The sequence below is a fragment of the Mobula hypostoma genome, chromosome 2 (assembly GCF_963921235.1).
Source record: "Mobula hypostoma chromosome 2, sMobHyp1.1, whole genome shotgun sequence".
NCBI classification, from domain to species: domain Eukaryota; kingdom Metazoa; phylum Chordata; class Chondrichthyes; order Myliobatiformes; family Myliobatidae; genus Mobula; species Mobula hypostoma.
This window is the reverse complement of record NC_086098.1, coordinates 175,277,012-175,288,009: the sequence shown is the minus strand read 5'-3', so window position 1 is coordinate 175,288,009 and position 10,998 is coordinate 175,277,012. Positions and strand designations below refer to the sequence as shown.

Here is a 10,998-nt window from a genome sequence, read left to right as displayed (position 1 = left end):
AAACAACAGGAATTCTGCAGATGCTGGAAAGTCAAGCAAGACACATCAAAGTTGCTGGTGAACGCAGCAGGCCAGGCAGCATCTCTAGGAAGAGGTACAGTCGACATTTCAGGCCGCGACCCTTCGTCAGGACTAACTGAAGGAAGAGTTAGTAAGAGTTAGTCCTAACGAAGGGTCTCGGCCTGAAACGTCGACTGTACCTCTTCCTAGAGATGCTGCCTGGCCTGCTGCGTTCACCAGCAACTTTGATGTGTGTTGCTACCAAATCATACCAAATAACACATAAAACCTAAAATAACACTAACATATAGTAAAATCAGGAATGATATGATAAATACACAGCCAATATAAAGTAGAAATAATGTATGTACAGAGTAGTTTCACTTATCAAAATTGGGAAGTTTGAGCCAAAATCGATTTGTTGAAAAAAAATCCGCACGTACACTCATGTGCACATCACACATTCGCATGTCACGCATGCACACACACCTGCTTGGAAGTAGGTACAGAGGAGATGTCAAGGGTAAGTTTCTTTACTCAGAGAGCGGTGAGTGTGTGGAATGGGCTGCCAGCAATGGTGGTGGAGGCAGATACAACAGGGTCTTTTAAGAGACTTTCGGATAAGTATATGGAGCTTAGAAAAATAGAGGGTTATGGGTAAGCCTAAAATTTCTAAAGTAGGGTCATGTTCGGCACAACTTTGTGGGCCAAAGGGCCTGTATTGTGCTGTAGGTTTTCTATGTTGGAAATCCAAAGCAACACATACTAAATGCCGGAGAAACTCAGTAGGCCAGGCAGCATCTCGGGGCGCTTCAGGCCAAGAACCTTCTTCAGGACTTTATAGGTACATTATTAGTAATGCTGTCAAAGGGAGAAGGCAGGAGAATGGGGTTGCAAGGGTTAATAAATCAGCCCATGACCGAATGGCAGAGCAGGCTTGATGTGCCAAATGGCCTAACTTGTTCCTATATCTTATGGTTGTATGACATGATAGCAAATTGACTGCCTGTCTCCAGCAGAAGCCAGAGTTCAGGGCTAGTCAGCTGGACACGTGTGTTCCAATCCCACGACAACTAGGCAATTTAAATACATTAAACATTTCTGCAATTTGAAGCAAGACCTAATCACAAAACTACAATCTGTAGCAAAGTAGTTGGTGAAGGGCCAGCACAGTTTCGACAGACCGAACTGACCGCTCCTGCGACACGCACTCAACCCCACGGCTAGACACTCACGCAAGGATCCCGAGGTGGTGCGGCGTCTCTTGGGACTGTCCAGGAGCGATTCTGTTTCCGAAGGGCAGGAGCCGCGGGTCTGCATGCTCCGCTTGGGGGACCCCTGCTCCGACTCTGACTTCTCAATGCCGTGGTAGTACTTCATGTGGTAGTGCAGCATCTTGGCCTTGCGGAACGCCTTCGAGCACTCGGCAATCTTGCACTTGAACTTGTTGTGGTCCAGGTCAATGATCAATGCCTTGGGTGGGAGCTGTTCCTCAGGGCTCTGGGCAGCATTGGTTACTGAGGGAGTATCGGGGTAGGAGAGGGTAAGAGGAGAGAAGTAAGAAAAAAACATTTCTAAAATTATTTGACAAAGCTCTTGCCCTACACTACCCTCCACCGCCCACCCCCCCCATACATCAGCAGTTCAGAGCGGAGTTACCGTTATGTTAAGCTAGTGCAGTGCCAGCAAGATCCGCTTGGCTGTTATGCTCTGAGTGTGAAGCAAGGCAAAGCACCCTGCTGGTTATGTCAATAATACCATCAAGGAGTGTTACAACAGCGGGGATCAGCAATCCTAGCCACAACCGTGCCTTTAAGTTTCCAAACAAACTGCAAGGAATTATGAGGGGCATAGATAGGGTAAATGCAAGCAGGCTTTTTCCACAGAGGTTGGTGTGAGACTAGAAACAAAGATCATGGGTTAAGGGTGAAAGATGAAGAGTTTAGGGTGCACTTCTTCACTCAGAGGGTAGTGAGAGTGTGGAAGGAGCTGCCAGTGGAAGTGGTCGATACGGATTTAATTTCACCACTTGAGAGAAGTTTGGATAAATACATGGATGGGGGAGGTTCAGAAGGCTACCGTCTGGGTGTGGGCCGAAGGCAGAATACATCTGGCATGGCCTAGGTGGGCTGAAGGGGCTGTTTCTGTGCTGTAGTGCCCTCTCTCTCTCTCTAAGAAAGCTGCAATCTACTGGAGGAACTCAGTGGGTCAAATGGTGTCTGTGTGGGGTGAGGTGGGAAAGAACTACCAACACTTTGGGTCAAAAATCCCTGCATTAAGACTTGTCCAGGCAGGGTAACGAGATCATAGACAAAAGGTCTAAGTAGGAGGAAATGGTTAGATTGAAAGAGAGGAGGTTACAAAGTCGACACAACATTGTGGGCCGAAGGGTCTGTACTGTGTCATTGTGTTCTACGTTCTAATTAATTTCCCTCCCGCAGACGCTGCTCAGCCCAAGTTCCTCCAGCAGATTCCAGCATCTGTAATCTCTAGTGACTGCTGGAGATGAAGGGTGGGATGGGCTTCGTTGGGAAGGCCGGGGTCTCGGTGTGTGACATAGAGCAATTCACCGTGGAAACTTGCCCATGGGCTCAACCAGCCCACCTAGGGGCAAAAATCCACATAGTGACGGGGAGAATGTACAAACTCATTATAAACAGAGGCAGAGCTGAGCCTGGGTCACTGGCACAGAATTACACTCAACGTGACTGACTGCTGGACAATGAATGGCTTCAGTCACACAAGTGGGTTTGTTCTTCAGGAGTACGGTAGGGCAGGCTCCAGGAAGAAGGGGTATGAACCACTGGCGTTCAATGTGGCCTTGAACAAGGTTGGTTATATACAATGTAGGAAGATGTCACCCCCAGCTTCTGACCGGGGCCACTGACTTGGCTCTTCATTCACCTGCCTGTCAAGGGCAAGGATACGTGGGAAGAAAGTGACTCAACACGCATCATCCACGGATGTCAACAGGAAAATCGCCTGCACAGGAGGGACTGAATGGACAGGATTGAATTCCTCACAGCATGAGCATTTCTTGAGCAGGTGGCCTGAACGGCAGCATCTGTGAAGAGGAATGAACAGTCAATGGTTTGGGCCTTCATCCAGTCCCGATGAAGCGGCTTGGACCCAAAATGTCAACTGTCCATTCCCCTCCGTAGATGCTGCCTGACCTGCTGAGCTCCTATAGCATCTTGTGCACATTGGTTAAGATTTCCATGTCCAAATCTCGAGTCCAGAAACATTTCTCATAGTGACCCAATAGTAACCCACGAGGGTTCTGTTGAAAGTCCATTGAATCACACTGTTAACTCAAGCATTTCTCTCTACAGATGCCACCCGGCTTGTGAGGTATTGTTTCCATTTCATTTCCACTGCCTGCGTAGGCCGCAACTAGAGCCTTCTGGTGAACAAACGAGGCCTGTCTCTATCTCCTCCGCCACTCGGGCCCGCCCCCGTCTGCCCCGCCACTTGGCCCATCCCCCTCTGCTCTGCCACTCGGGTCTGCCCCAGTACTGACAAGAAACTGGAACTGAGACAAGCACTGTTTCTCTGTCATTACTTACAAGAATCTGGAACTTAAAAAAGCCCTGTTAGTCTGTAATTTAGGCACGTCCCATTATTCTGGAAGCTAACCCGCGATAAAGTTCTCCTGCTCGTGCTTCACACAGCCCGTACACAAGCGTTGTTAGCATGGATAAGCAGAAGGACACATAGATGCGCGCTCGCACTCCCACCCACGGTCACACCTGCCCCCCCCCCACACACACACACACTCTCACACATGTGCACGCACACGCACACACGCGCGCGCACCCACAGAGGCAGCAGGCGGACGGATAGGGACGTTGCAGCAGCAAGCTCTTCCTGGGCTCGCTATATCAGAAACATACAGGGTTCCCTACTGTATCTGTTTGGGTTCTGGGATCGAGGCACACGCTTCACAACAGGAGCTGAGAAGAGGAAAACAGAAGAGAATTACTTGTGGATCTTGTGCACTGTCAGAAAGTGTCTTTCCTAAATGTGCGAGAGAGGGGTGATGCTTCTGAAGGGAGGCGGGGGGAGGGGGGGGGGAGTGTGAGAAGGTGCCCTCTCTTCCACGTTCCAAAAAAAAATTGCCTTTAAAGAGCAACGTTATTGCTGAAAACAGTGATGAAGTCACAATTTTATTTTAAAGATAGAGCAAGGCTCTTGCTGCCCGCTTACACCCATATGACCAATTAATCTACTAACCATCTTTCGAACGTGGGAGGAAACAGGAGGAACGTACAAACTCAGTACAGGCAACAGCGGGAATTGAACCCAGATCGCTAATACTGTAATAGCGTCAGGCTACTGTGCCATCCCGAACCAATTTTGTAGAAACCGAGGCGCATTACGCTCCTGGTATTAACTATTTGAATGAACCCAGTTCGGAGCAGGAGCCTTGGCATTGTTCCTGGGGGAGGGAGAGTGGGGAGACAACAGAAGGGCAGAGGATGACTGACCTCTGCCCATGGTGTTACCTGACAGCCCCACAGTGAAGCATCACATCACTAGATACTAATGCGTTTAGCAGTCGCCTAGGGAGCCAGAGGAGAGGTTCTCTCTCCAAGTGAGGCGAGAAAAGTGACGGAGGAACAGCACGCATGAGACACCTTTCTAGTTCCATCCCAAATAACCATTTAGCACAGTAACAGCTCAATTAACCCGTACGTCTTTGGAACGTGGGAGGAAACCGACAAGGTTACAGGGAGAATGAACAAACTCCTTACAGATAGCGGCGAGAATTGAACCCTGGTTGCTGGTGCTGTAACAGTGTCACGCTACCCACTGTGCTTCCATAGCGCCCCGATTATAATGGACCTCCTTGTGGAACACATGACTAATGCACACCAAGCACCTTCAAATGTATTGAAGACCAAATTCAGCTGATCAGGAGATCCAGGTAACCTTTACCAGCTCATACTTTTCCCATCCTTTCTCATAAACCACACCAACGCAGTCGGCGCACCGTCCTCAGCACATGCTATCTGTGCAATACCACCACCCATTTCCATCTTACCAGCTTCGGGTGGAGCCTCTCTTGGCTCAGAGCTTGGCTCGGGGGAGTCGGCTTTGGCTGTCTCTTTGGCCTGGGGCTCCGGAGCGGCAGCAGCGACTTCGGGCGCCAAAGGGGTGGCCGGAGCTTCGGAGGAACACCGGGCTTGGACAGTGGGGGCTTGCTGGGCCTCGGCTGGGGGTTCGGACGCTGCTGCGGCTGTGAGAAGCAAACACAGTCACAGAGCTTGTAAGCAGTGCAGCACACCACCACGATGCAGCTCACAAAATCTCGGCAACACACACACACACAAAATGCTGGAGGAACTCAGCAGGTCCGGCAGCATCCATGCAAAAGAATAAACAGTCAGCGTTTCAGGCTGAGATCTTTATTCAAGGCACTGCATCCTTTGCTGAGAGAGAGCAAATCACAGAGTCATGGAGTCATGGAGTCCCTCTTCCCTCCGGGAGAAGGCTCAGGAGCTTGAAGACTCATACAGCCAGATTTGGGAACAGCTTCTTTCCAACTGTGATAAGACTGCTGAACGGATCCTGATCAGGATCTGGGCCGTACCCTCCAAATATCCGGACCTGCATCTCGGTTTTTTTTTGCACTACCTTACTTTCCATTTTTATATTTTCTTTTTTTTTTAATATAATTTTTATTGAGTTTTCAAAATGATTACATTTTTATATTTTCTATTTATGATTTATAATTAAAATTCTAGTACTTACAATCGATTTGTAATCCAGGGAGCGGGAAGCGCAGAATCAAATATCGCTATGATGATTGTACGTTCAAGTATCAATTGTTTGGCGACAATAAAGTATAAAATGCTGCAGTGAAACTGGAACTTCACGAGACTGCGGGTATGCTGATCATCCTAATCTTAACCGCTCTCGTTTTGTTCCCCTCACGCAGAAATTCAGCACGTTCCTGGCAACTTTACTCATTTTTAAATCAGTGTACCATTCTGTCTGGATGTACAGCAGTTCGGTGTGACCACCGTTCTGCATGTGACTACAAGAAACCGCAGAGTTGTGGACATCACTCCATGCCATGGGCCCCTCAGTTAATGGTGGGGGTCCTGGGCATAAAAAAGGTTGGAAATCCCTGCTCTGTGGACTCTTGTCTACGCTTCCCATCGCCTCAGTAAAGTAGCCAGCATAATCAAAGACCCCACCCATATGGGTGATTCTCTCTGCTCCCCTCTCAATATACTGAGTACAGGAGATGGGATGTTATGATGAAGTTGCACAAGACATTGGTGAGGCCTCATCTGGAGTATTGGGTGCAGTTTTGGTCACCTACCTCCAGAGGAAATTTATAAGGATGTTGCTGGGTCTGGAGGACCCCAGTAACAGGGATAGATTGAATAGGTGAGGACTTCATTCTTTAGAGTGTAGAAGATTGAGAGGAGATTTGATAGAAGTATACAAATTATTAGGGGTATAGATAGGGTAAATGCAAGCAGGCTTTTTCCACTGAGGATGGGAAGAACTATAACCAGAGGTCAGGGGTTAATGGTGAAAGGTGAGAAGTTCAAGGGGAACACAAGGGGAAACTTCTTCACTCAGAGGTCATGAGAGTGTGGACTGAGCTGCCAGCACAAGTGGTGCATGAGAGCTCGATTTCAATGTTTTAAGAGAAGTTTGGATGTTGGGAACGGCGAGGTGGAGCGCTGCGGGAGTGGTGGCAGAGAAGGAGTGCCGGGGTGGGGTTGGCACATATGCAGACATGGACATATTAAGACCATAAAACCATGAGAGAAAGGAGCAGTGTAGGCCATTCGGCCCACCAAGTCTTCTCTGCCATTCAATCATGGGCTGATCCAATTCTTCCAGTCATCCCCACTCCCCTGCTTTCACCCCATACCCTTAGATGCCCTAGCTAATCAAGAACTTGCCTATCTCTGCCTTAAATGAACCCAGTGGCTTGGCCTCCACAGCCGCTCGTGGCAACAAATTCATGAGATTTACCAACCTCTGACTAAAGTAATTTCTCCGCATCTCTATTCTAAATGGACATCCTTCAATCCTGAAGTTGTGCCCTCTTGTCCTAGAATCCCCTACCATGGGAAATAACTTTGCTATATCTAATCTGTTCAGGCCTTTTAACATTCGGAATGTTTCTATGAGATCCCCCCTCAATCTCATGAACTCCAGGAATACAGTCCAAGAGCTGCCAGACGTTCCTCATACGGTAATCCTTTCTTTCCTGGAATCATTCTCGTGAATCTTCTCTGAACCCTTTCCAATGTCAGTACATCCTTTCTGAAATAAGGAGCCCCAAACTGCATGCAACATGCCAAGTGTGGCCTTATAGAGCCTCAACATCACATCCCTTATAGAGCTTCGACATCATGTCCCTGCTCTTATTTTCTATACCTCTAGAAATGAATGCCAACATTGCATTTGCCTTCTTCACAACCGAATTAACTTGGAGGTTAACCTTTAGGGTATTTTGCATAAGGACTCCCAAGTTCCTTTGCATCTCTGCATTTTGAATTCTCTCCCCATCTAAATAATAGTCTGCCCATTTACTTCTTCCAACAAAGTGCATGACTATACACTTTCCAACATTGTATTTAATTTGCCACCTCTTTGCCCATTCCCCTAAACCAGGGGTCTCCAACCTTTTTGGAACTGCGGGCCGGTTTCATATTGACAATATTCTTGCGGACCGGCCAACCGGTGGGGGGGATGGTTGCCAACAGACAAGAGTCAAGTACGTTGTGTTTACCCAGAGAAAAGACCACAATGACCATGAAGCCTTGCGCGGGCACCAGTGTGCATGTGTGACTTGCGCATGCGTGCACGTGCCGATTATTTTTCTACAAATCGTTTTTGGTGATTCTGTTCAGGGGGTGTTAATCATGACCGGAATATAGGTGATAAGTGGCTAATACACTCAATTTCGTTTCTAAAAGGGTTTATCTAACGAATTTAATATTAAACACACAACGCATATTTTCCTCGCATGAATATAGTGATAAGTCAATTATCAGGGGAGGACAGGGGAGCTTGAAGTAAGTATTGAACGAACTTCCAGTAGAAGTGGCAGAAGCAGGTTCGATATTATCATGTAAAGTTAAACTGGACAGCTATATGGACAGGAAAGGAATGGAGGATTATGGGCTGAGTGCAGGTCGGTGGGACTAGGTGAGAGTAGCGTTCGGCATGGACTAGAAGGGCAGAGATGGCCTGTTTCCGTGCTGTAATTGTTATATGGTTATATAAATCAATAGCATCATAACATTTTAAGTAACGTTTGGATATTAAACGCACAGCACATATTTTCCCCGTATGAACATATAAAATCATTGCAACGCACCAATATCGCTGAATCAGTGGGAGCCCTGGGCTTGTTTTCCTGCAACAAGATGGTCCTATCGAGGGGTGATGGGAGACAGCGATACTCGAACAGGGTTCCTTATGTCCAGTCTATTCCGCAATTTAGTTTTTGTTACATTCATCGCAGAGATATGTTGGAAATGGAAGCAACGTTTTCAGTGCTTTCGTGGCTATCTCAGGATATTCAGCCTTGACTTTGATCCAGAATGCCGGCAGAGATGTTATGTCAAACATACTTTTCAGCCCGCCGTCATTTGCAAGCTCGAGGAGTTGATCTCCTTCCCGCGCTGACATGGACAACGCGCGCGTAATGGCTCAACAATTGGTGTGAGAGGGAATGAGGAAAGGTGCAGCTGACTCATATCGCCAAATCACATCGTTTCCTCGTGACCCGGTAGTGCATGCTCTGCGGCCCGGTGGTTGGGGACCGCTGCCCTAAACTATCTAAGTCTTTCTGCAGTGGCCAAGTGGTTAAGGCGTTCGTCTAGTGATCTGAAGGTCGCCAGTTCGAGCCTCAGCTGCAGCAGCATGTCTGTGTCCTTGAGCAAGGCACTTAACCACACATTGCTCTAGTGTCTGTGCGAGGAGTGGTGCCCCATAGAGACTTCCAATCTGTGCCTTGTAAGGCATGAAAATGCCCGACGCAGGCCTCTCACCGTCTGAGTCGACGTTCCCTCCCCTCCTCTCTGTAGACTCTGTTTCCTCAACATTAAATGAGTGAACACTTGGTGGAAGCAGAGCAGTACGGGCAGCATCGAATACTTCACCTTCCTCTGCTTTCTCCAGCTCCTTTGCTTTGCTTCGGGGCTCCACTCCGTCACTCGGTGTGTTGGTGGTTGAAGGGTTGCTGTCACCAGAAGCAAGACGCAAGGACCGCCTCCTATTCTGCCCCTGGCTGCCCGCGGGCGGGCCCTGGTCTGTCCAAGCAACACAAAAGTACATGCGTTAGTGACAAAACTCAAGAGGTTCTGCAGATGCTGGAAATCCATTTACACATGCAAAATGCTGGAGGAACTCAGCAGGTCAGTCAGCATCTGTGGAAGTAAACAGTCGTTTTCGGGCCTAGACCCTCCATCAGGACTGATGAAGGATCTCAGCCCAAACTGTTAACTCTTTATTCCTCTCCACAGATGCTGTCCGACTTGCTGAGTTCCTCCAGCCTTTGGCATGTGTTACTCTGGATTTCCAGCATTAAAAACTTCAAACAGTGTTAGATCGGAGATGGAGAGGAATTTCTTTAGCCAGAGGGTGGTGAACGTGTGGACTATGAACCAACCCATAAACAGTACCTATTTTTGCTCTTTTTGCATTACTTCTTCAGATATATGTATATACATACACACACACACACACACTCTTATATTTATGTACACAGGTGTGCGCATATAGTATCTCATTGTACTGCTGCCACAAAACAACAAATTTCATGACATACAGTATGTAGGTGATAATAAACCTGATTCTGAATTCATTAGCACAGACGTCTGCAGAAGTCAAGTCAGTGGGTATATGTAAGGCAGAGGTTGATAGGTTCTTCATTTGTAAGGGCATCAGAGGTTATGGAGAGGAAAACAGGATTGAGGGGGATAATAAATCAGCCATGATGGAATGGCCGAGCAGACTCCGAGTTGCCTAATTCTGATCCTATGTCTTATGCACAAAGGCTGTCTGCAGAATGTGATTCTTAGCAGATCATTAACCATAAAATAATGACCTGAGAAATAAATGTAAAGGAGAAGAGAGTGGAGATGGAGGGAATTTCACACACAAGGCCTGGACATGGCTGTGACGACAGAAGATGAGATAAATAATCAGAGATGTGCAAGGGACAATAAGCAGCTAAGGCTGGCCAGGGCAATTCCTAGCATTGGAATTGGCACAGAGAAGAAGTAAACCATTCTTTTGAGCGTACAGTGACTAGAGCAGCTGGACCGCGACATCATAGGGATAAAGGAAGGATTGGCCATTCAGGGCAGTGACACTAACCTTCTTTGGGGGTAGCATAACGGGCTGTGGTGGCACAGTTTCTGAACATATTCAGGATGGACACTGTTTAAAATTTTTGTGTGTTAAGTGAATCTAGGGATTATGGTGTTTGAACAGAGCACTGAAAGGATGCAGAGCTGGGCTCAGAAGTAGCAAATGGAGTTCAATCTGGAAAAGTATGAAGTGATTCACTTTGGAAGGTCGAACTTGAAGGCAGAGTACAAGATTAACGGCAGAGTCCTTAGTAGTGTAGAGGAACAGAGAGACTTTGCGGTCCACGTCCAAAAATTCGTCAAAGTTGCCGTGCAAGTTGATAGAGTGGTTCAGAAGGTGTATAGTGTGATGGCCTTCATTAGTCAGGGCATTGATTTCAAGAGCTGTGAGAAAATATTGCAGCTCTGTAAAACCCTGGTTCAACCCCACGTGGAATATTGTGTTGAGTTCTGGTCACCTCGTTATAGGAAGGATGTGGAAGCTTTAAAGAGGGTAAAGAGGTGATTTACCAGGACGTTGCCGGATTGCAGAACATATTTTATGAGGATAGGTTGAGCAAGCTAAGGCTTTTCTCTTTGGAGCAAAGGAGGAGAAGATGTAATTTGACAGAGGTGTATCAGATGATAAGAGGCACAGATCGAGTGG

General features: G+C 47.5%; 1 protein-coding gene across 4 annotated transcripts in view; it reads right to left on the bottom strand.

The window, feature by feature from the left end:
• Positions 1-10,998, bottom strand: part of LOC134342689 (PHD finger protein 20-like) — a 99,329-nt gene that overhangs the window by 41,026 nt on the left and 47,305 nt on the right. For 3 of the 4 annotated variants that reach the window (XM_063041115.1, XM_063041114.1, XM_063041112.1), the window contains exons 8-11: positions 9,141-9,290; positions 5,045-5,239; positions 3,894-3,953; positions 1,236-1,517 (exon numbers count right to left, since the gene is read on the bottom strand). In XM_063041115.1, coding sequence (XP_062897185.1) covers positions 1,236-1,517; positions 3,894-3,953; positions 5,045-5,239; positions 9,141-9,290 — 687 coding nt within the window. The remainder of the gene's footprint in view (positions 1-1,235; positions 1,518-3,893; positions 3,954-5,044; positions 5,240-9,140; positions 9,291-10,998) is intronic. The other variant, XM_063041113.1, reaches the window with a different exon arrangement.